The sequence below is a fragment of the Globicephala melas genome, chromosome 16, assembly GCF_963455315.2.
Source record: "Globicephala melas chromosome 16, mGloMel1.2, whole genome shotgun sequence".
Taxonomy (NCBI): Eukaryota; Metazoa; Chordata; class Mammalia; order Artiodactyla; family Delphinidae; genus Globicephala; species Globicephala melas.
In genome coordinates this window covers 26,029,458-26,055,563 of record NC_083329.1, presented here as the reverse complement: position 1 = coordinate 26,055,563, position 26,106 = coordinate 26,029,458, and the positions used below count along the sequence as shown (strand labels likewise).

Below are 26,106 nucleotides of genomic sequence, written 5' to 3'. Positions count from 1 at the left end.
AATGTCTTTAATTTTAACATGGTTTAATTTACCAGTTTTTTTTTTATGGGTTCTGCTTTTTGTTTCCTATTTAGGTACGTCTCCCCTATGCTGAAATTATAAAAATATTCTCATATATTTTTTTGGCCACGCCACGTGGCTTGTGGGATCTCAGTTCCCCAACCAGGGATTAAACCTGAGCCACGGCAGTGAAAGCGCTAAATCCTAACCACTAGACCACCAGGGAACACCCTCTTATATTCTAAAAGTTTTCAGGTTTTGCTTTTTTACATTTAAGTCTTTAACTCATTCTAAAGAGAATTTTTGGTATTCCATGAAGGATCCAATTTATTGTTTCTGTTTCTCCTGCTTTTGTTTAGATCTAGAGGGAGTTGCCAGTTGCAGAATGCAGCAAAGCACCATTGTAATCCTATAGGCCCAGCTTTAAACAGATCGTGCTTTCAAAGAATATATGTTGCTCGCAGTCTCTGAGCAGATAAACCACTAGCTTATTTGGCTGGGGGATATTCGTTGGTGTGTATTTGGTCATTCCTTCTCATATTATTTCTGATAAAAGGTAAACCTTAAGTTCTTTTCTACCATACTCGTGAGGTCTCTGCCGGCCTTTGTGACCTTACGGCAAGGGGTTCTAGGCCATTGGCTACCAGACAGCAAGTGGTTCATTGGAGCTTCCCATTTGAGCATCAAGGGCAAATTCCCTTGGGAGATTCTTGGGTGAGGAGACATGCTCAGGCTTGGAGGGAGATTAGGCAACTCTGCATAGTCCTTGAAAATAATTCCTCTTTATTCCTGAGATGTTTCTTTTTTACTAAGAAACTTAAGACAGTGATTTTTTGCTTAGATCTTTGCTATCTTAGAAAATTGTTAGCTTCTGATGCCTAATGAATTTTGATTGAGTGTTAGGTTGATTATTTCAGTTGGTATCCCAGTTCAAAATTTATTTCCTCCAGAAAGCCTTCCAAATAGCATGTAGATCCTATTAGATCTCAGTTAAGTCCTGTTGACACTTTTGTTTGCAATTTGTAGTGTAGTGTTTGTTATTTACTTGTTGCTGTGTTGTTCTCAGTATAGGTGTTTTCTCTCATTCTCTTAGTTCTTTAAAAGAGAAATTAAACGGACTTCCCCAGTGGTCCAGTGGTTAAGACTCTGCACTTCTACTGCAGGGGGCGCGGGTTTGATCCCTGGTTGGGAAACTAAGATCCCACATGCCGCGCAGCACAGCCAAAAAAAAAAAGAGAGAGAAATTAAATATTCTTATTTTATAGTGGCCCCCTCCAGGCCCCCCAAAATATTTTTTACAATGATAGGTAGTCTGTATATGTACTATATATATTGAAAGCCCTCCATGATATGCTCCCCCTACAACTTGCTTTTCTAGCTTTACATGCTGTTATTCTCCTAGGAATAATGTTCCAACAAGTCTGGAATAATCATGACCCCCTAAATACATATTGCATTTTCCTACCAATAAGCCTTTACTCTTGCCATTCTCTCCTTGTGTTTTTGACTGTTTGAATCCTGTCTTTCATTTGCCTTTTCAGGGTCCTCTGCCAGAAATAATTTTCTTTGCTTCACTACTGTGACACTGTGTATCACTTATGTATTGGAGATATGTATGGGTTTGTGTGTAGATGTATGTGTTTAATCTACTAGCTTATAAATTCCTTGTGGGTGGGTAGGGACAATTCTGTATGACTCTGTCTAGCATTTTGCTTAGCATGTGCTAAGTAATATCTGGTTGACTGAAATAAATGTTTGTTAGTTAATTAACTTTGATTGCTGCTCTTAATCATTTATACATGGAATAATACAACTACTTTTCTGTAGCGCCTACTCATTAAAAAAATCTGTTAATTAAAATTTAAAAATAAGTAATATATGTATGTGACACAGAATTCAAAAAGTACAAAAGAATATGTAGAGAAAAATAAGTCTTCCTCTCACCACTGTTCCCCAGTTCCTTTCTCTGGAGGCAACCACTGTTAGGAGTTTTCTTTCTTTTTTTTTTTTTTTAAATTAATTAATTAATTTTTGGCTGCGTTGGATCTTCATTGCTGCACGGGCTTTCTCTAGTTGCAGTGAGCAGGGGCTGCTCTTTGTTGCGGTGCGCGGGCTTCTCATTGCGGTGGCTTCTCTTGCTGCGGAACACAGGCTCTAGGCGTGCGGGCTTCAGTAGTTGTGGCATGTGGCTCAGTAGTTGTGGCGCACGGGCTTAGTTGCTCCATGGCATGTGGGATCTTTCCAGACCAGGGCTCGAACCCCCCCTGCAATGTGTCCCCTGCAATGGTAGGTGGACTCCCAACCTCTGTGCCACCAGGGAAGTCCCTTAACATCTTTATTGGAGTATAACTGCTTTACAACGGTGTGTTAGTTTCTGCTTTATAACAAAGTGAATCAGCTATACATATACATATATCCCCATATCTCCTCCCTCTTGCGTCTCTCTCCCACCCTCCCTATCCCACCCCTCTAGGTGGTCACAAAGCACTGAACTGATCTCCTTGTGCTATGTGGCTGCTTCCCACTAGCTACCTATTTTACATTTGGTAGTATATATAAGTCCATGCCACTCTCTCACTTTGTCCCAGCTTACCCTTCCCCCTCCCCGTGTTGTTAGGAGTTTCTTAAAAAAAACCTTCCAGGAACTTCCCTGGTGGTCCAGTGGTTAAGAATCTGCCTTCCAATGCAGGGGACATGGGTTTGATCCCCGGTTGGGGAACTAGGATCCCACACGCCACAGGGCAGCTAAGCCTGCGTGCCTTAACTGCTGAGCCTGCACACCTCAACTAGAGAGCCTGTGTGCCGCAAACTACAGAGCCCACGTGCTCTAGAGCCTGCGTGTCACAACTAGAGAGAAGCCTGCACGCCACAACAAAAGATCATGCATGCTGCAACGAAGATTCTGCGTGCCGCAACTAAGACCCGATGCAGCCAAAATAAATATATAAAAATAAATAAATAAAATAAAATGTAACGTGTATTAAAAAAAAATCCAGAGATCTAGAGCATATTCATCTTGCCTAAATAATTTAAGGAAGGAGAGATACTAGAGATTTTATCTTTTCTTTTCTGATACTTTTTTTTTTTTTATTTTTTGGTGGTACGAAGGCCTCTTACTGTTGTGGCCTCTCCCGTTGCGGAGCACAGGCTCCAGACGCGCAGGCTCAGCGGCCATGGCTCATGGGCGTCAGCTGCTCCGCGTTATGTGGGATCTTCCCGGACCAGGGCACGAGCCTGTGTCCCCTGAATTGGCAGGCGGACTCTCAACCACTGCGCCACCAGGGAAGCCCCTGATACTCTATTTTTGAATTTGTTTATCTTTCTTACACTTCTTGGTTCTCCTCCTCTTCATTGTGGTATGTTCTCATCATTGAATCTTATCTATTCATTGAAGAGAACATTGTTGTGTGTCTAGAGCATTTAGTCTTCTGAGAGTAACCTAGTTGTTTCTTTAAATTGTCTTTAAAATAAGTGTTGTCTTTTGTTGGGTTCCCTTGTGGATTGGGAGAGGTGTTATGGGCCTGGACAAAATTTGTACCAGTTCTTTTTTCCTTTATCATAGTGGTTTTCATTCTTCTCACTTTCTTGTGTAAAAAATATGCAAATAGAGCTACTTTCAGGGTGCTTTTCTTCCCTCCATGTCTCTGGCTCAGTTTTCTTTTAGATCCTACTGAACTCTGTAAATGCCTCAAGGGCAGAAATTGTATCTCATTTCTTTCATAATTATTAATTTTTAATTATATTGATGGTACAGTAATATGTTCTCCTTGTAAAAAATTAAAATATAGATAAGGCTAAGTATCCTCTGATTACACCCTGATTTCATAGTACCTTCTCTAGAGATGACTATGATTGTTGAGTTTGGGGTACATCTGCCCAGACCTTTTATTCTGTGTTATATATCTCTTTATATGCCTGTACAAAATACATTAAGTATACTTAACAACATAGATGACTCACAAACATAATGTTTCAAGGGAAAAAGGCAAATTGCAGAAGAATACATACAAAATGATATTAATTATACAAAATATAAAAATATGCAGAATGATACATATTGTCTAGAGATACATATCAATGAAGTAAAAGTATAAAGCAACATAAAAGTTTAATAAACATCAGATTAAGAGTAGTGGGACCAGGGCTTCTCTGGTGGCACAGTGGTGAAGAATCCGCCTGCCAATGCAGGGGACACAGGTTCAAGCCCTGGTCCGGGAGGATCCCACATGCTGCAGAGCAACTAAGCCTGTGCGCCACAACTATGAGCCTGCGTTCTAGAGCCTGCGAGCTGCAACTACTGAGCCCGAGTGCCACAACTACTGAAACTCGCGTGCCTAGAGCCCGTGCTCTGCAACAAGAGAAGCTACCCAATGAGAAGCCCGCACACCACAACAAAGAGTAGGCCCCACTCGCCGTAACTAGAGAAAAGCCCGTGTGCAGCGACAAAGACCCAACGCAGCCAAAAATAATAAATAAATATAAGTAAGTAAATAAATTTATAAAGAAAAGAATAGTGGGACCTATAGATGAAAGAGAGAAGGATGTAATTAGGGAGGACACACAGAGACTTCAGTTGTACTGTTCTTAATCTGGATACTGGTTGTTATATTCTCTTTATATCTTACTGTATGTTAAATACGGTATATTTTTGAAAACAAAAATCTAGTATTTTATGTAAGGTCGGTTGGTTGGTTGGTTTTTACATAGTTGGCAACATACAGTCATGCATTACAATTTTTTTTTCATTCCACAGTATGCCTGAAGCTCTTTCCATGTCTTATTTGCTTTGTATCCTTAGCACTCTGAAAGATGCCTTATGCATAGTAGGTGCTTATTAAGTAAATATTTTTGGAATTCCTTTCCTTACTCTGTTAGCCTTACTTTTTTAATTTTCCTTGAGCCTGATATAAATGTTTGTCTAACTGTATGTCTCCCCTACCCTGCTTTCTATCCCTTTCGTTTTTTAAAATTTTGTCTTTTCTCAGGAGGATTTCTAAAGAATGGGAAGTGATTAGGTTGATTTTACATGTTCCTAGGGTTTTCTCTATGCCAAGAAGAGTCTACCTTACAGTCTGCTTATTAGCGATTTCCTGCTATAAGCAAGTGAACTTGACTTTTCAGAACTTTTCAAAGGTTGTATCACTGCCACTGTCCAATTTTCTGGAGCTGACTTGGCAGAATGGATGCAGTCTATAAATTGACATTGTAACTGTGGTTCCAGACCAGGGCTATTTTTCTAACAGCCTTCATTCTTTTCTTTTAACTTAAACCTTCATTATTTATTGAGTTGATAAAAAAGGAAGAACAAAAGGAAGATCTGAAATATTTCTTTAACAAACTAGCAACATGGATGTATCTGCATATCTGTATGATTCGTAGGAGAGATTTGGGGGACAATTGACTTTGAAGAATTTGACATGCTTGTTAGAGGTTGTTGAGGTGCCTTTGAAAAGTTTCTGGTGTGATGCTTTTTGAGTTGTATCTTGAACTTGCAGAGACCTCTAGAAGAGCCAGGTAGTTGGATTCATAACATAAGAAGGGCTTCATCCCATCTTAGTATTACAGGTGGGAAATCTTGGTACTGAAAAGTTAAATCGTAGTTCTGACCTTATCAGATACTGATTTAAGCATGGGTGTGCTCTTGGGTAACCAAATATTAACTAACTTTTCTCTTCACTGTTTCAGTAGGTTTGCCAGGATGGTGGATAAAAATATTTACATCATTCAAGGGGAAATTAGCATTGTGGTTGGGGCCATCAAACGAAATGCGCGATGGAGCACCCATACTCCACTGGTAAGTGGGCAGTGGGTAGAGAACCTGGTCACTGAGTTGCTGTAGGGGATCTGGTGTGTGGTTAAAACAGTAATCAATTTCCTGGTAATAATGATAATAGTAGGAATTCAGTGTTTTTCAGAAGGGTTTCAAGGACCGTTTTGTTTTATTTCAACTAGAGTCAAATTTATAAGCTGCGTTTTTTTCTCTGGAAGCCAAAAGATGATACCATTTTTCTTCTAGCTGTTTTCATAAACAACTTAAGCAAACACTTGGGATCTCTTTTATATGCCTAAAAATGTCAGAAAGATTCCTTATCTTCTAATTCCCAAGAACTATAATTAGCCATCGAATTCATTTCAGTTAGTTTAGTTATTGATACATGGAGTATGGCTTGGTAATGGTACTCCTTGGGAATTCAGCAACTTTTCTTATATAGAGCAGACCATATCTTGCCAATCAGATGAGTAAGATTACCTGTTGTAAAGCGGACTTTCTTTATTGTATTTGTATGTTCAAGGATATTTTTTGTACAGTTGTGTAAGACAGTTTTTGGTACAATTGTAAAATTAAGTTTAGACATTTCCAACTTGGTGAATATGTATATGTGTGTTTAGAAATTTCTTATGTTCATTTATAAAAGTGGATTGTAAAAAAAAAAAGTGGATTGTATTAGAAGTACGAGTGGAGTCAGGAATGTCTTAGAAATGAATATGTGTGATTATGATGACTATGAAGAAATAGAAAAGATAGAATAATACATACATCTTAGTCTGTATGTCTCAGTCTGTTTGGGATGCTCTAACCAAAACCAAATGCCAAAGACTGGGTAGCTTATAAACAACAGATTTTTTTTTTTCTTTAAACAACAGATATTTATTTCTGGGGGCTGGAATTTCAAGATCAGGATGTCAGCATGCTCGGGTGAGGGACTTCTTCTGGGTCTCAGACTTCTCATCGTATGCTCACATGGTAGAAGGGCAAGGGAGCACTCTTGGGCCTCTTGTATAAAGGGCATTAATTCCATTCATGAGGAATCTGCCCTCATGACCTAATCACCCACCTTAGGATTTCAACATAGAAGTTTTTTTTTTTGTGGCCGCGCCATGTGGCATGTGGGATCTTAGTTCCCCAACCAGGGATCAAACCCGCGCCCCCTGAAGTGGAAGCACAGAGTCTTAACCACTGGGAAGTCGCCAGGGAAATCCCAACCTAGAAGTTTTGAGGGGACACAAACATTCAGACCATAGCACATATAAATGACCTAGCAATCTATGGTAGCTTGAGTGCTATGGTCATGGTGTAGATTAAGCTTAGTATTTCAGGATGTACTGTTTTAGGTAAGCCCAGAGTACTTCTATGAGATAAGAGGTTAGGGAACTGGAAAAATGAACTATAGCTAACTTTCTTTTCTTCAGAAGGAAAACTGAATTTTCTGGTTGGCTTCAGAGAAAGAGCTCTTGATCTGTCCTTTATTTCCTCTTTCCTCTTGGCCTGATAATGAATTTTTTTTTTTTAATTTATGTGTTACAGGATGAAGAACGGGATCCTCTGCTGCATAGTTTCAGTCATCTAAAGGAGGTTTTAAACAATGTAACAGGTAAGTGATTTATTGCAGGGATGGGCAGACTTTTTCTGTAAAAGACTATATGATAAATATTTTAGGCTTTGCAGGCTGTAGCAACTGTGCAACTACTCAACTCTGCCATTGTAGCTCAAATGCAGACTCAGATAATACTTAAATGAATGAGTGATAAATAAAATTTTCTTTTAAAAAACAGGCTGCAAGCCAGCTTTGGCCCACGGGTATAGTTTGCTCTGGTTTACTTTATTGCTGATCCTTCCTAGTAGAGTGTCCCGTTTTAGTGGGGAATCAGCATTCGTACAATTATAAACTTCCTTCATTGCTTGAGTTATAAATAAGTTATTTTTGGCTATTTTTTGGTTTTGTTTTGCTTTAACTACTTTCTTTCTCTAACTTAAGTATTCTATAAGATAGGAAGTGGGTGGCACAAGTGAAGTTTTTAATACTTGCAGCAAAACCCTTTTCTTACAGAAAATCATTGTTGGTTTTAGGGCCTTAGCTCTCTGTAATGCAGATCTTTTAGTCTTCTCTTGTTCCCAGAATCTTTTGTGTCACACACTCTGCCCCTGTTTTCCTAATCATAATTATGTTACATAATATTCATGTGTTCAGAATTTTCAAAGCCACTTTCATATTTATTACTGTATTGAACTGTTTTCACTTATTTATTTATTTATTTTTTGTATGGGGAACTTCATTTTTTCTTCTAGTTTCATTGAGATGTAACTGACATACAGCACTGTGTAAGTTTAAGGTGTACATATGCTTTGACTTACATACATTATGAAATGATTACCACAGTAAGTTTAGTGAACATCTATCATCTCACATAGATTCAAAATTAAAGAAATAGAAAAAAAAGGTTTTTTTCCTTGTGATGTAAAACTCTTAGGATTTACTCTCTTAACAACTTTCGTATATAACATACAGCTGTGTTAATTATATTTATAATGTTGTACATTACATTCCTAGTACTTATTTATTTTATAACTGGAAGTTTGTACTTTTTGGCTGCTTTCATCCAGTTCCTCCTTCCCCCACCCCCTGCCTCTGATAATCACAAACGTGATCTCTTTTTCTGTGAGTTGTTTGTTTTTGAAATAGAATTGACCTATAATACTATATTAGTTCCTGTTATACAACATTGTGATTTGATATTTCTGTACATTTCAAAATGATCACCATGGTAAGTCTAGTTACCGTACCTTATTGAACTTTCACACAACCCTGTTGGGGAGTCATGTTAGATATTGTCCCCTTTTTATGAATGAAGTTGAAGCCCAGAGATATTTTAAGTGATTTAGCTGAGGTCACACTGATCCTAAGAAGCAGAGTCAAAACTCCATCAGAGTTTCCGTCAGAATTCAGGCCCCTGATGCCTGGTTTAGTGCCCTGTTCTGCATTGCTTCTGTTCTTACAGTTAGAGGAGAAGGTACACAGGAAGTGCCTTATATTATGTATAAAAACATGCCAAGAGAGGAGGCAAGTCTCAACACTTCAGGTTTTTCAAGGGGGTATATGTAGACCTAAAGGGAAAGCCTCTGAGCCGTGTTCCTCTGTTGACTGTAAAGGGCTTTTGCAGTGTATAACCCTGGAATGGTTTTAGCTAGTAACATATCTAAGACCACAAATGAAATAGTTTTTAAAGGTTTTGCAAATTAAATAAATAATAAACGAACAAATAAATTTTTCCTTTCATGAGAAATGTATCAATAGGAGAATATCTGGAGAAAAATTCCTTTTTACTTTCCTAAACATGGGCAGAAGTTATCTAAGGATTCCCTACATGTTTCTTATTTTTTCTTTCTTTTTTTTTGCGTTACGCGGGCCTCTCACTGTTGTGGCCTCTCCTGTTGCAGAGCACAGGCTCCAGACGCGCAGGCTCAGCGGCCATGGCTCACTGGCCCAGCTGCTCCGCGGCACGTGGGATCTTCCCGGACCGGGGCACGAACCTGCATCCCCTGCATTGGCAGGAGGACTCTCAACCACTGCGCCACCAGGGAAGCCCCTACATGTTTCTTAAAAGGAGCAAATTCTACTCAGTTAAAAAGTGTTGGCAGTATTAACCAAGAACGATCAAGTAGTATAGAGGTTGTTGTTGTTAGCTGGTTAGCAAGGCTAATGCAACTAGGTGGCATGTTTCCATTTTATGGCCTGTACTGTAAGTGATTTGGCTGCTTTAGAAAGTTGGTGGCTTGCACAGATTTTTTTTTTTAATCGAAGTATGGTTGATTTACAATGTTGTGTTAATTTCTGCTATACAGCAAAGTGACTCAGTTATACATGTATACATTCTTTTTTATATTCTTTTCCATTATGGTTTATCCGAGGATACTGAATATAGTTCCCTGTGCTATACAGTAGGACCTTGTTTTTCATCCATTTTATATGTAATAGTTTGCATCTACTAACTCCAAACTCCCACTACATCTCTCCCCTCCCCCCACACCCCAAAACCACAAGTCTGTTCTGTGAGTTTCTGTTTCTGCTTCTTAGGTAGGTTAGTCTGTTTCTGTTCTGTTTCTGCTTCTTAGGTAGGTTAATTTGTGTCATATTTTAGACTCCACATACAAGTGATATCATATGGTATTTGTCTTTCTCTTTCTGACTTACTTCACTTAGTATGATAATCTCTAGTTGCATCCATGCTGCTGCCAGATATTTTCAACTTTTCAGATAAAGCGTACACATCCCAATTAAAAAGAAAATGTAGTGAGTAGATATTTACAACTCTTTTTGTTGGGTCAGAGTTCAGAGTATTGTCTTTCTAAGAGAGTTAAGGGGATTAAACAAGTTAATACATTTGGAAACTTGGCAATTATTTTATAGACAGCTAGGAATTGTTGTTATAAGTGGCTGGGGACACCTTAAAATGGCTGAGGTCAGACTGGAGTAGTCTTGTAGGCTTTTTGGGCATGCTGCAGACCTTGAGGAGCTGAGGTGGTGCTGCTATCCTGACAGAGCCACATTTCCTACTTGCCATCCAATCCATATCCCACACTTGTTTTCTCCATTCTGACATATCCCAAGACTTCAGTTCAGAGACTGTATCTGTGGTGAATAGTGCAGTCCAGGGTTTGGAGTCTAGACCATCTAAGTAAGAGCTACCAAAGTTGAGTCTGCTGCCTAATTTTCTTACATTTTTGGGTTAGGAATCCAGATTATCTTCTGCTTGAAACTATTAAAACCAGAATGCACTGAGGAGCCAGTTCTGTCAGTGGTACTAGGAACATAGCTGGGTTCCAACAAGGTTGCCAGGCTTTCCCTCAGAGCAAGGAAGAAGGTTGTAGTATTTTCCAGGGACCAACAGCTGTGGCAGATGTTGAAATGGTGCCTGCCAAGGTTGCCCCATTGTTCTTGGGTTTTAGCATATTACCTGCCTGAGAAAATAACAGAGTGGACCCAAAATAGAGCATTTCATGGTCTTCTGATTGGTTCTGACCCCCCACATAGTGCTGGCTTCCAGGAACAGGTTTATGGGTCAACTGCCCCTGTGGTCCTGGACTCTGCAATCCATGACCAATTTCTTGTTTCTTTTACCAAAACAAACAGATTTTTCTGATTGGCAGTGTCAGGAGGACTGCTTTCTTGGAAGCCTGTTAACGGTTGGAGGCTGGGAAAGGGTTTTGAACTTGGAGAGAGAGACTGAAGGGACTGCCTGTGCTATGTGACTGGGAATGTTGTACCACTTAGTTTGGAGGAAGTATGGCAGGAATTCTAAGACTCTATTCAGTTTAACTCATGAAAATGACTTGGGCTTGGTCTCTTTTTACAAAGGCTTTCTATTTGCACTTTTCTAGGTTATTTGCTGGCTGGGTTGGTTAAGAATATTACTAATGAAAATAGGTGGTTCATTGGACATTGTCAGTCAACCTAAATGATTTTGTCTCTTTTCTTGTAAGCAGTCAGAGAATCTTTTACCGACATAAGCGCTACCTACTTCTCCAGGAACATTATCTGAGCATTGTGAAGGAAATAAGTCCACTGTCTCTAGTAAGTTTAGCAAGTCCATATCAGTTATTCTCACAGATATGTCTCTGGACTACATTTGCAGTCAGTATTTGCCTAAAATGCATGACAACTGGATGCTCTGTAACATCTAGAGTAATAGAATATTCTAATACCAAATCTAAAGAGAGGGTTGCACTTGGAAGGTATGGAGTGCCTAAGAGCAAAGTTTGCATATTGGTACTTTGGATAAAGCCATAGCTCACCACCAGTGAGACTTGACTGCTGCCCCTCATTTGGTCTTTCAGTTCTCTTAGGAATACTTTAGGAGGTTATTCTGAAGGAGTTAAAGCAGATGTGTGGTTGCCAGGAGCTGGGAGTGGGCATGGTTATAGGGTTATAACCTAATGGTTATAGACTTTCCTTTTGGGGTGATGAAAATGTTCTGGAATTAGATAATGATGATGGTTGTACAGCTTTGTGAATATACTAAAAACCATTGAAGTGTATACTTTAGAAGGGTGAATTTTATGGCATATGAATTGTATCTTAATTTTTAAAAATAGCAAATGTACACTGGAAAAGTAATGGGATTTGCCAGTTCTTTCTCAAGGCTCAGAGCCATGAAGGGAAGCCTCTGACTATAGTTGCTGCTGTTCTTTGAACCCATTGCCCAGCAAAGGCAGCATAAGGCTCTATTCAGCCTCCTAGCCCAGTTTGTCCTTTTATGTCTCTCTCATTAACTCAAGAAGCACATGGCTTTTATATTTAAATTTATTCAAGCTGTAATCTTTGACATTTGAGTTAGCTTTTAGTACAGTTTTGCATTTATAGTAATATATATTATGTATTTTCTCTATCCCCAAAGAATCCATTTTAATCTTTTCCGGATGCAAATTTCAGGCTCTCTTGTCCCGTCTCCCCTCTCTTGCTCTCTTTCCCCTCCCCCAACGGAGTGTGTTTGATCAGGTGTGGCAGGAATATCCACTGTCAAGCTGCGCCCTTTATATTAGTCAATATTATCCTTCTCCCCCCTTCCCTGTCTGTCTGCCCCTTTGGGCTTTCCCAGTTGATTTATAATTTTGGAATTCTCATCGGAGTCTGTAATACAGTTTGTTCATTATTTAACCAAAACCTGTTTAATGAGCAGAGAGAGGCAATGTAAATGTTAGGCATGTTGCAGTGATGTACCTTTGTGCTTCTCAAAGCGGGTGGGTAGTTAACTCTGTGCTGCCTGCAGGGCTGGGTTGTCCTGGCCTTAGGGGCAGAAGGACCAATGCCTCTCCCTTGCATCTGCCCAAGCCCTACCATGGGCTTAGATTCCAAAGACACATTTCCTTTTATCCTTTTAGAGATCTTGTTGGGGCTCTTGCTTATTGGAGTTATCTCCAATCTCACAGTTAGACTGGGTGGTAAGATCTGTGGCATGGGATAGGGGGATGAAAGGGAAAGTGAAATATTAGGATACTTGATACTGCTCTTGGTTTTAGGTCTGTGGAGAGTAGACAGTTTATTTTTATTTTTTTAGCCACGCAGCACGGGATGTGAGATCTTAGTTCCCCAACGAGGGATCACACCCGTGCCCCCTGCCATGGAAGCATGGAGTCTTAAACATTGGACCGCCAGGGAAGTCCCCCCAGAGTAGACAGTTTAGAAGAATACTTCTAGCCAGCATTATCTCTGGTCTTTGATCTCTTTGTTCCCAGATTAGGCAAGTCCTTGCAAGCCTTAGTACCCTTCATTCAGTATAACTTCATGGACAAGGCTCTAGTCAGTTGTGGTTTGTGGTGTTTGGCTGTGTTCATTTGCCTCCAGATTGAGGCTGCGTTTGTCCTTGGTCTTCAAACTTAGATCATTACAAAGAGATTCTTTTCCAGAAAATTTTTGTTTTAAAGCACAGAGAGAACAGTCTAAAAGTATCACAACCAGAATCTTCTCTTAAGGAATCACCTGTTAATGACTTGAAAGCCTTTAAAGCCCTTTAAGGCCAGGGCTTGAGGAAGACCTCTTAGTGGTGTGTGTCAGGGGTGGTGGTGGTGGGGAGGGTAGTGAGTTTGCCTTTGGAGATATAACCCCTGGCTGGCCTTTTTAATTCTGAGGACCTATGGGGTTTGGGGGTATTTAGCATAAGACTAATATGGTCTTGAGGCTCAGTATAAGCACCTGTATTAACTATGGAACTGTTGTAGCTGCTTGGACCTTTTCTTTGTGAGATTCACCAAGTTTTGGATTTCTTCTGGGTCTAGCTTGTTGAATTGCTTCTAACCAATATTTATTGAATATCTGCTATGTGCTAGACATTTTGCTTAGGCACTTAGGCACTGGATCTGTAATGGTAAACAAACTTCCTGCCCTCGTAACCACTGGTTTTTAAGACTAGTGGCTCTAGCTGACCATTCCAGGGCTAACCTTTGTAGCCTCTACTCTGTGCCATATGGTTCCCTATCAGGTATGGAATAGGTGAGAGTGAACGAGAAAAATCTATTGCCATCTTTTCTTACTCCCACTCTTTCCCTTGCTAACACATAAGCCAAAGAAATGAACAAAAATTTAACTCATATATTTGCTTATTTGGCTTTCTCATGTAAAGCTGTTCTGGCCAGAGTTTAGGTGTTCCCAAAGACGTTGGTGGGTTTGCATATTGTAACTCTGAGGGATAAGATATTTGAGGGATAGGATATTTCTTTACTGTGCTTACCTGGACAGCAAGATATGGTGTGCTTGAGTTTAAGAGGGAGAAGCAGGTGCCTGGAGAGAGTGGATGTATCAGGAGTTTATTTAAATATAGTTTATCCTGGACAAACACACCTGTAGGGTACTGTCTGTCTCAAGCTTTGTGAATTCAGAATCTGAGCTAGGAGGTTTGAATCCGTGTAACCTCCAGAGGTTTACAGAGAACATTTAAACAGAGTCTGAAAGCCAACCTGGGAGGAACTATGACTTAACACCTGTTTGGCTTAGGCCTCATAGAAATAGCCTTCTAAGTTGAAGCAAAACTCTTCCAGGATGCCTCATACCTCAAGTTAATCTGTTTCAGTTGGAACATGGGAAAGTGTAGTGAAGAGATTTTAGTAGTCACTGTCAGGAAAAAGATTGAGTAAGGGTAATATTTGAAAAAAAAAATTTGCTGTTAGAGTAAGGGTAATATTTGAAAAAAAAATTGGTGTTAGAGCTACCATCTCCCTAGAGTAAGCAATATATCATTATTAATCAGCATGAGAAGCCATGAGAAGAAGGTTGAATGAGTCACTAACTTTTTTTTGATTTTGGCCGTGCTGCGGCTTGTGGGATCTTACTTCCCCAACCAGGGATCGAACCCGGGCCCCTGGCAGTGGAAGCTCAGAGTCCTAACCACTGGATCACCAGGAAATTCCCCGAGTCATTAGCTTTGACCCACTTGGAAATGAGCTGGTGAATTGTTCAAGGCCTAAGTGGAGGCTGAAAGAACCAAGTATGATAAACTTTGGCAGACAAATTTATGTAATGGGCTAAGTATTAGAAGAGGCAAGGTTGGGCACACTAATATAAGTATCTCTTTCCTGTGCCTTTTTTTTTGGCCACGCCATGCAGCACACGGGATCTTAGTTCCCTGACCAGGGATTGAACCTGTGCCCCCGCAGTGTAAGTGTGGAGTCTTAACCACTGAACTGCCAGGGAAGTCCCTCCTGTGCCCTTTTTGTGTTTCTTGTTGTATAATAAAATTCGTGACTATATTAGTTTGGAGATTGTTGAGTAGCACATTAGGGTGTGACTTGAATTTGAGTCAGGCTGACTTTGGCAATTTGGAATCTTGGTAGCTTGAGTAGCCTCAGTCTTGCAGGCATTTGAGCACAGTTAGGGAAAATAAAGGTACTGTGATTCTTTTTCCCCTAGGGAATATTCATATCAATAAGATGGCTTCCAGAGGCCTGTATTTTGATGACTTAACTTGGTCATTTCTTTTTACTGGGGCTTTCCCCAAATGATCTGAACCTTCTTCATTTGACACTTCTAAACCAAGAAGTTCTTCTAAACATTTATTTGTCCTCAGGACTATAAAATGAAGACTTTCTTGAGAAGAAGCAGTTCTGTGTAGTCTGGCTTCTTATTGGTCCAGCTCTCCCTTTTTCTCTCCCTGGTGCTCAAACACGCTTAGCCGTTAGAACTAGTCTCCCGGCACATTTTCCACTACTTGTATCTGAAAGGAAGTTGTGAAAAAAAGGGCTTTTTTTTGGCTGTGCTGCGCAGCTTGTGGGATCTTAGTTCCCCAATCAGGGATTGAACCTGCACCCTTGGCAGTGAAAGTACAGAGTCCTAACCAGTGGACCGTCAGGGAAATCCCAAAAAGGGCATTTCTTAATAGCTCGGCTCTCAAAATCAGAAGCAAAGAACCTAATTTCTAGTAGAGTTTGGGGGACAGGGTAACAGTGAGGTGTGTGGTGGGTGTCATTGTTGCTGGTATTGCTCTCATTGACATTGTCCTCTTTAGCACAGCCACCTCTCGAGGCCTGAAATTTCTCTCTGGGTATGTGCTCAACTTGCCATGACAGCAGTCAGATGAGTTAAAAGAGGGAAAGCCAGCTGCTGCTTTGTTTTTAACAAGGAAGCAGGCAGAGTCCCTTTCTTCTTTTCCACCCACTCAAACTCAGGGCAAGTGCCAAGAGGGTTTCAGAAGAAGCCAGGTGTTTGAAATTCAGTGTGCAGTTTTGATTAGGAGAGATAGTATAGAGTTATTTGTCTTAGCTTTACCTTCTCTAACCACCTCTCTTTGCTCATAGATGCTCAGTTGGTCACCCCAGTTTCTAAAATGATATTGGATATGTTTATGGAAAGGGTGAGTGCATTTGTCTTTGTTTCTTTACTTTGGTCTTTGGAAGTCTGAAGGACTTAGATGGACAAGCACTCCTGGCTGCCTGTTGGCTGGCTTCTCAGTGCATGCCTCTTCTGGAACACCAGCCTTCTGTTACCACTGTTACCACTGTAGTTTGAGTTGTGAAGGGCTGCCACATGTGCACATATCACAACTGACCTTTCCTTGTTCCACGCTTGTTGAGCAATTACTTGCCCGTTTGTAGAACTCACATTATTGCTTTGGGTTTCTGGCCCAATGTGAAGTGGGGCCGTCCAGGAAGTGGACTGATAGACTGTACATCAGAGGGCAATAAATTGGCATTTGATTTGGTGGAAAGGCAGGGCCAGATGTAGTGTGGGAGCAAAGGTTTTTCTGCAGTCAGCCATGTAGCTTGCTTCCAGGTGTCCTGGAAAGCAGCTTGGGAACTGGAGGCTAAGGGTAGTTGGGGACATTAATTGGTGAGGAAGAGGATCAAAAGGACTTTAATGTTATCTGTGATGGACCCTGAACTGGGAAAGATCATCTAAAAGTAGAGGGACAAAATGAAATTTTCCTGACACTAGTAGGAATTTTTCAACTGATTATTCTTCCTTTTCAAGTAAAGCGAGTTATTAATTGGCAGAAAAATATAAAACTTGGGAGGCTCTTGACAAAGGGTTGCAGAATAAGAAAGCCTCATTCCATGTGAGCTTTTTCATGAAGGTTCATTCTTCTCTTTGGGCCACAGGTTAAAGAAAACTGCCTCCATACTGGTAATAAAGTGAGAGCTAAGATGATACTATTTTAAAAATATTTATTTATTTATTTAGGCTGCTCCTGGTCTTAGTTGCAGCATGCGGACTCTTAGTTGTGGCATGAGGACTTCTTAGTTGTGACATGCGAACTCCTAGTTGTGGCATGCATGCAGGATCTAGTTCCCCAACCAGGGATCGAATGCTGGCCCCCTGCACTGGGAGCATGGCGTCTTACCCCCTGGACCACCAAGGAAGTCCCAGAGAGCTAAGATAATATGATGACTACCCTACTGTGGGCTAGAGCGGTATCTTCAGACTACAAGTTGCATTCTATTAATGAACTGTAATATCATTTTAAAGGGTTGCACAGCATTTTTTCCTCAAATTTTAGTATGAAAAATTTCAAACACAGCAAAATTGAAATAATACAACAGTGACCACCTACATCTCACACTTGAGTCAAAATTTTTTTTTTTTTTTTTTTTTTTTTTTGCGGTACGCGGTCCTCTCACTGCTGTGGCCTCTCCCGTTGCGGAGCACAGGCTCTGGACGCGCAGGCTCAGCGGCCATGGCTCACGGGCCCAGCAGCTCCGTGGCATGTGGGATCTTCCCAGACCAGGGCACGAACCCGTGTCCCCTGCATCGGCAGGCGGACTCTCAACCACTGAGCCACCAGGGAAGCTCTTGAGTCAAAATTATTAATATTTAGCCATAATTTGCTTTATCAATATATATGTGTGTATATTTTTCATACACCATTTGAAAATAAGTTGCAGATGTGTTGATATTTCAGCATGCATCCTAAATAAGGACATTCTCCTACATAATCATAGTACCATTGTCACACCTAAGAAACTTAACAGTAATTTACCAATATTAGCTAATATCTAGTCCATGTATTAAAATTTCCTTTTTGTTCCCAAACTGCCTTTTATAGCTATAGCTGGTTTTACAAACCAAAATCCAAGCAGAATTCTCATTTCATTAGGTAGTTATATCTCTTTAGACTTTAAAAATCTAATACAGTTTTCTCCACCCTATTGTTTTTTTTCTTGGCATTGACTTTTTGAAGAGACCAGGCCATTTATCTTTAGAATGTTCTATATTCTGGGTTTGTCTGTGTCCTTATGGTGTTATTTAACTTGTGACTCTATCTCATATATTTCCATTCTAGAAGTTAGGATTAAAAGCTTAATTTGATTCAGGTTAAACATTTTTGGCAAGAGTATTTCATAGATGTTACTGTGTACTTCATATTCTATCACCAGAGGAGGCACATACTGTCACATGTTGTCCCACCGTTGGTGGTGTTAAATTTGATTACTTGCTTCTGGTGGTGACTGCCATATCTCCTCACTGTAAAATAAATTTATTTTTCTCTTTGCAATTGGTAGATAATCTGTGAAGTGGTAATTTGGCACCTTGTGAATATCCTGTCTCTAATATCCTTTTACCTAATGATCACCCACTGGTGAATTTTTGCCAGAATCACTTATTTCACTGGGGGAAGGGGGTTTGCAGAATGATGATTTTCTAATTCTGTCATTCTTTCTACATTATTAGCTGGCAGTGTCTAGAATAGCTTTCCTTCACAAACTGGAGGATGAACCACAGTTTCTCCTGAAAAGGCAAGGAAAATGCTTAATTCTTTCCCTTAAATCGCCAATTTTCAGGTAAGGAGTTTGTGTAATAATGACAACTGACAGTGGCAAGTAAGTTTTCCCCCTTTTGGGGGGCCTGTGAATTTTTATTTATTCAATGTTTACAGTTAATTTCATTTATGATTATTTTTGGTGCTCAAGTAATTCCAAATTTGATCAGTGAGAGCCCCTTCAAACTAGTTCCTTTGATATGACCGCTTTGAGCACTTCCTTGCTTTCTGGTACAAGCTGTGGTCATTAAAAGGAATAGAATAGAAAGTATCAGTGCATCACACATAATAAGGATAAATATTGTTTGGGGAAACTTTTGTTTTCAGTTAGAGACGTGTATGTTCTGGGTTACAGTGCAAACTGTATTTCTTTCTGTAGGTCATGGTAAAAAAAAAACTTTGAAAGCCCTGGTAAAGAGAGCCTTATCTTATCTATCTGTTCATTCCTTTATTTACTTAAAGATCTCTTTTCTCTCCCCAGCTTTATTGAGATATAATTGACATATAACATTATGTAAGTTTAAGGTGTACAGCATGATGATTTGAATCACATATATTTTGCAAAATGATTACCACAATAATGTTAGTTAACACATCCATCACCTCACATAATTACAGTTTGTGTGTGTGTGTGTTAAGAACATTTAAGATCTATTCTCATAGCAACTTTCAAGTATATAATACATTATTTTTAACTGTAGTCACCATGCTGTATATTAGATCCTCAGAACTTATTCATCTTATAACTAGAAGTTTATACCCTTTGACCAACGTCTCCCCATTCCCTACAACACCCAGCCCCTTGGCAACCACAATTCTACTTTCTGTTTATATGAATTTGGTTTTTTCAGATTTCACACGTAAATGAGATTATACATTATTTATCTTCCTCTGTCTGATGTATTCAATTAGCATAAGGTCCTCAGGGTTCATCTATGTTGTTACAAATGACAGGATTTCCTTTTTTTTGTTTATGGCTGAAGCAGTTCTATTTATATGGTCGTTTCTCTCTGGATGAATCAGCTTTTGCAAGGCAGAGGTTAATTTGAGACCATTTGAATCATAACAGTCCTGGAGAATGTTATGATTTCCCCCAAGGAGATAATGATTGTGGATGTAATCGTGACTAACTAGTCACTTTGCACCTTGTACCTTATCTGTTTTATGTGATGTTAAGCTGATTGTTCAGGAAAGGGGGATAGCACATTGTGTTAGACATGGCCTGACCTGGCCATCCTTTTAGTTCTTTTTTTTTTTTTTTTTTTAAAACCTTTTAGTTCTTTTGGTGGGTCAAGGAGGGAGTAATTTGTGCTGGAAAGACTCCAGAACAGCATCTTTTCCAGGAACTTTGCTCTTGGCAGAAATTCATTTACCTACTAAGTCAACAAGTATTTCTCGAGCACATAATGTGTGCCAGACACTGAATTAGGTATTAAGAACCTAGTTTTCAAGGAGACCAACACAGTTCCTGTCCTCATAAAGTATATGGTCTAGTGGGCTGTTGATTTGAGAAGCTCTGGAATTTGAGTGGACAGCTGGGCACTGGTTTGAAGTCTTCCCAGCTTCCACATGTGACCTCAGGAAATTGTTGTATGCCCTGGTGTGCTGAAAGAGGTTCTAGGGTGGTCAGAAGAACAGCACTTGTGTTTGTCTGCATTATCTATCCCACCCCCACTCTCTCCTCTCGCCTTGGCTACTTGGCAGTAACCATGTGCATGGCAGCTTCATTAGCTGCTTTAGGGCTTTGAATGTCTTGGCTCGATTAGTCCATTTATATTCATCTTTGATTAATCAGTCTGCATCTCAGAGCTGAACTGACTAAAATTGTACCACAGGATAAGATATCAATGGCTGGGGACATCCCTGGTGGTGCAGTGGTTAAGAATCCACCTGCCAATGCAGGGGACATGGGTTCGAGCCCTGGTCCGGGAAGATCCCACATGCTATGGAGCAGCTAAGCCCTTGCACCACAACTACTGAGCCTGCGCTCTAGAGCCCATGGGCCACAACTACTGAGCCTGAGTGCCGCAACTACTGAGCCCCCGCATGCCATAACTACTGAAGCCCAAGTGCTTAGAGCCCGTGCTCCGCAACAAGAGAACCACTGCCATGAGAAGCCCGTGCACTGCAATGAAGAGTAACCCCAGCTCACCGCAACTAGAGAAAGCCCGCGTGCAGCAATGAACCCAACACAGCCAAAAATAAATAATAAATAAATAAACTTATTAAAAAAAAATCAATGGCTAATTGTCTTCTCTAATAAAAGTCAGCTTCTAGGGCTTCCCTGGTGGCACAGTGGTTGAGAGTCCGCCTGCCGATACAGGGGACACGGGTTCGTGCCCCGGTCTGGGAAGATCCCACATGCCGCAGAGTGGCTAGGCCCGTGAGCCATGGCCGCTGAGCCTGTGCGTCCGGAGCCCGTGCTCTGCAACGGGAGAGGCCACAGCGGTGAGAGGCCCGCGTACCGCAAAAAAAAAAAAAAAAAAATCAGCTTCTAATAAAATTAAGCTCTCAGGCTTGGGGCTTCTAACACAATTGTTAGGATTCTACGGTCTTGGGGCACAAAACGAAGATATTAATAGCTATTTAGCTAAGGTGCCGAAAGAATGAGGGGAATTCCCTGGCGGTCCAGTGGTTAGGACTCTGCTTTCACTGCTGAGGGCCCAGGTCGGGGAACCAAGATCCCTCAAGCTTTGTGGCGTGGCCAAAAAAATAAAATAAAAATTCATAACTTAATTGGGCTAACACTGTAAAAAAATAACTAAAAGAATGAGGGGCTTTCCTGGTGGCGCAGTGGTGAAGAATCCGCCTGCCAATGCAAGGGGACACGGGTTCGAACCCTGGTCCGGGAAGATCCCACATGCCACAGAGCAACTAAGCCTGTGCGCCACAACTACTGAGCCCGCGAGCGTAGAGCCCATTCTCCGCAACAAGAGAAGCCACTGCAATGAGAAGCCTGCGCACCACAACGAAGAGTAGCCCCCACTCACCGCAACTAGAGAAAGCCCGGGCTCAGCAATGAAGACCCAGCACAACCAAAAATAAATAAAGAATGAGCAAAGTCCTTTTCTGTAGCTCGAATCGGACAATCCCATTTCAAAAATAACATGAACATTTTTTAGTAGCAGCCCATTGTCTTTAGCCCAGCGGCCTCATATGAGGAAAAAGTATCAAAACCCATGTGACTTTGGATAGGATTTAGCTTCAAATTAATAGAACATACCATCATATATTTATCTTGTGAATCCCAGAGAAAAGCACCCTTATTTAGAAGTAACCCTTAAGAAACTTGGGTCCTTAGAGAGAATGCCCTTTAGAAATGTCCTTTTTCCTTAGGAAAAAAAAAATGTATTCCTAGGATTTTCAAGGGTGGAAAGAGATAGTAAGGCAGTGAAGCAGTTAAACAGTGGTTAAGGGCTTCTCTGGTGGCACAGTGGTTAAGAATCCTCCTGCCAATGCAAGGGGACACGGGTTCGAGCCCTGGTCCAGGAAGATCCCACATTCCGCGGAGCAACTAAGCACACGTGCCACAACTACTGAGCCCGCACACCTAGAGCCCGTGCTCCACAACAAGAGAAGCCACTGCAATGAGAAGCCCGCGCACTGCAACGAAGAGTAGGCCCCGCTCGCCACAACTAAAGAAAGCCTGTGCACAGCAACGAAGACCCAATGCAGCCAAAAAAAGAAACCAAACAAACAGTGGTTAAGATCTTTCTAAAAGAGAAAGTTGGAGAGACTTCCATGATGGCGCAGTGGTTAAGAATCCGCCTGCCAGTGCAGGGGACACAGGTTTGAGCCCTGGTCCGGGAAGATCCCACATGCTGTGGAGCACTTAATCCTGTGAGCCACAACTACTGAGTCTGCACTTTAGAGCCCATGAGCCACAACTAGTGAGCCCTCATGCCACACCTGCTGAAGCCTTCACGCTCTAGAACCCATGCTCCGCAGCAAGAGAAGCCGCCGCAATGAGAAGCCCGCACACCACAATGAGAGTAGCCCCCGCTCGCTGCAGCTAGAGAAAGCCCATGTGCAGCAACAAAGACCCAACACAGCCAAAAAAGAAAAAAGAAGGTTGGAGTGGCTGTCGGAGTATAAATGTATTCCACAAAAAGACCTGTGACCTATCATTTGCTTGATAGCTTATTATGTTTTTTTTAATTTATTTAATTTATTTATTTTTGGCTGCATTAGGTCTTCGTTGCTCTGCGCGGGCTTTCCCTAGCTGCGGTGAGTGGAGGTTACTCTTCGTTGCGGTGCACGGGCTTCTCATTGCGGTGGCTTCTCTTGTTGTGGAGAACGGGCTCTAGGCTCGCAGGCTGAGTAATTGTGGCTCGTGGGTTCTAGAGCGCAGGCTCAGTAGTTGTGGCACACGAGCTTAGTTGCTCCGCGGCATGTGGGATCTTCCCGGACCAGGGCTCGAACCCGTGCCCCCTGCATTGGCAGGCGGATTCTTAACCACTGAGCCACCAGGGAAACCCGCTTATTATGTTTGAAGTGCAGTTCTTTCTCCTTTACCTTTTTTCTGGGATGAGTGTACATCCAAGGTACATCGTTAATACCTACTATAGCCAAATACTTTTTGTGACCAGAGCCCAGTGACTGGCAGAGGATCCTGGTTCCCTCTGGCCCAGGAAGAGAAGTTTTCTTTTGGTTCAGCCCACCTGGAAAGAAGCATTGTGGGGAAAGTAGTCAAGGGAAGTGGATTTCTGTTGCCAGAATCCAAATATGGCTCATTAATCCTCCCAAGTGAGCCCAAGATTAGCATCTTAATCAGTCTCGTTTCAGAGGTTTTAAAGACTTATTCTGTTCTCTAGGTTCTTTATAAAGAAGGAAATGAGCAGTGGCTGCATTTGGTAGAACTCTTTGGTATTTAGAGAATGGGAGCTGTTGCCAGGATGCTAAGTGGTCCTAGGTAGGCTACGGTCTCGAGAGTCAGCAAAACTGGGTTGTGTGCATGCAGTAACAGAAGTCAGAGAGCGGGAAATATTTATGTTGGTAATAGTTTTCCTCTGAAAGCTCCAAAGGGAAGGAAAAAGTTGGCTTGCTTCCCTACCATAGATGGTTGTATTGTTATCTAGAATATGAGTCCAGCCCCATTTCCTCCTTACCTAATTGGTGTCAGGACATTTAATCAGGTCAACTGATGGTGAATTCTTTCGAATTTTTATTTTGAAATAATTTCAAACTTACAGAAACGTTGCAAGGATAATACAGAGATCTCCTATATACCCTTCTGCTACTTGTTTTATTATTCTCTTTCTGTACACACACACATACATATGTATATAAACTTTATTCTGAACCATTTGAGAGTAGATTATATATATCACGACCTTTTATCCCTTAATACTTCAGTGTGTGTTTCCTAAGAACGAGGATATTCTCTTACATAATCTTTAGTACAGTTATCAAATTCAAGAAATTTAGCATTGATACAGTACTATTCATATACCAATTCTGTCAAGTGTCCCAATAATAAACTTTTTAGTTTTTTCCCTTCAGTCAGGGATCACATATTGCATTTAGTTGTCATGTTTCTTTAGTCTCCTTTAATCTGAAACAGTTCTTCAGCCTTTCTTGGTCTTTTATGATATTGAAATTTTTTATGAATACCAGCCAGTTTTTTTTCTTTCTTTCTTTTCCTTTCTTTCTTTCTCTCTTTCTTTCTCTCTCTCCCTCCTTCCCTCCCTCTCTTTTTCTCTTTCTCTTTCTTTCTTTCTTTCTTTCTTTCGAGAATGTTCCTCATTTGGGTTAGTCTGGTGTTTTCGTCATGATGATTCAGGTTATATGTATCTGGCATGAATCTATACAATCACTACTGATAACAGTGTCCTTCTCAGGATATGATATGTGGAGGTGCCCCTCATTTGTGATATTAATTTTGATCATTTCATCAAGATGTTACTTTGTTTCTCCACTGGATAGATACTATTAGCCCCTTGGAACTCATAAGGAGTCTGTGGGGAGACACATTAAGACCTTGTTTTGCTCTTCATTAAACTTTTCCCCCCATGATTTATCATACATTGATGATTTTTGCCTGAACCATTTTCAGATTGCAGTGACAGAAAATTTTGAGTGGTTGCTTAAAATACCTGCTCTTAAAGGACTTGTTCTTAGGTATGGAAAGAAAATGTGAATTTTCTTCTTAGCTTGCTTGTGTTTCTTCCTTTCTAAGAAATACAGTCACATGTCCTGAAGGTCTGTATTTCTTTATGGCTTCGGTGATGCTGTTTTTTAAAAATATCCAGTAACTTGAGGAATTCCCTGGCAGTCTAGTGGTTAGGACTCTGCGCTGTCATGGCCAAGGGCCCGGGTTAGATTCCTGGTCAGGGAACTAAAATCCCATAAGCTGTGTGGCACAGCCAAAAAAAAAAAAAAAAAAAAAATCCAGTAACTTAAAAGAGTTTTGAAAATTGGGAAAAGGTTTATTTCAATGAGGCTTGACTGAGGGTTTGGTGATTTCCTAGAATATGGCAACATAACCCAGTGGAATTTGTTCTCCACTCAACCAACAGCATAAATGTTTCTCCTCTAAGCCAGACTGGAAACAGCCATGTGAAGCTGATTCCCTTCTCTTTTTTTCTTTCCCCCTTTTAATAAGTGGGATAGCAATATGAATGCAACATATTTCAACTTTTCTCAAATCTGTTTTAAAAGCCTGGTTGGGCTCATTAAGAACTTCTGCTTCAGCTTTTTAAAATGAATAAAGTTTTGAAATGCCCATCAGGAGCTTTAAGAGAGAAAAATGGTTTGAGAAAAGTACTCCCCATTCTTATTTACTATCACCCTTTTCTCTCCTTCGCTTTTTTTTCCTCTACATTTTTCCTTTTGCTTCTACTTTCCTTTTATTCCTTTGAAGGATCTGATCAATATGCGTGAATGAGCTTCCCTAAGAAAAGAAAAGGCAGAGAGAGAAAGAGGTATTGCTCTTGAGTCTCAGGTCCTTTGGTGTTACTACAGTGAAGAGTAGGCTGATGATATGACATTACTACTGAAAGCCTTACTAGCTATCAGTTAGGTTTTGTGGAGGAAACCTTGCCCATGATAAATTTAAAAAGAGAGATAAAAGTAGGGAAAGAAAATAAATGGAACTAGAGAGGCAGAAAGTAAGGAAGAATGAACAGAAAGGAGGAGAAGAAAAGAACTTGGAGGGAAGGACCAAGAATACAGGGCTGCTAAATAGGAAACTGGGAATTAGCTCTAACATTTACCTTTACCTAGTCTACTGTTTGGGCTTTCCCCCTTCAGTAGAGTGGGTTGCAAGGTAGGATGAGGTTGGGTTGAATGAAATGGTCCCATCTTTGACTCCTTGGATCCATCCACTCAGAACTGAAGGGCTTACCCTGTAATAGGGTGACTTGATAGCCTGATCCTAGTAGGTTGGGGTGGAAGAGTCTATTAAGTGATGCCTTTTGGAGAGCTAGCATTAACAGTTATTTTTAACCTTCCATTTCAATCCCTTCATTCTTTAGGCTCCTCCACTGGCTACTGTGAGAGCAGTCAAAATTAGCAACTATACAAAATGAAGTACGTCTTGTCTCCCCAGTCACTTCCAAAATAAACAGGGAGTAATACTGTCCG

General features: G+C 40.8%; 1 protein-coding gene across 15 annotated transcripts in view; it reads left to right on the top strand.

Annotated features, from left to right (window-relative positions):
* GBF1 (golgi brefeldin A resistant guanine nucleotide exchange factor 1) overlaps positions 1 to 26,106 on the top strand; it is a 125,889-nt gene that overhangs the window by 8,403 nt on the left and 91,380 nt on the right. For 14 of the 15 annotated variants that reach the window (XM_060286865.1, XM_030865441.2, XM_030865435.2 and 11 more), the window contains exons 2-3: positions 5,686 to 5,794; positions 7,307 to 7,373. In XM_060286865.1, coding sequence (XP_060142848.1) covers positions 5,699 to 5,794; positions 7,307 to 7,373 — 163 coding nt within the window. In that variant the 5' untranslated portion in view covers positions 5,686 to 5,698. The remainder of the gene's footprint in view (positions 1 to 5,685; positions 5,795 to 7,306; positions 7,374 to 26,106) is intronic. The other variant, XM_060286862.1, reaches the window with a different exon arrangement.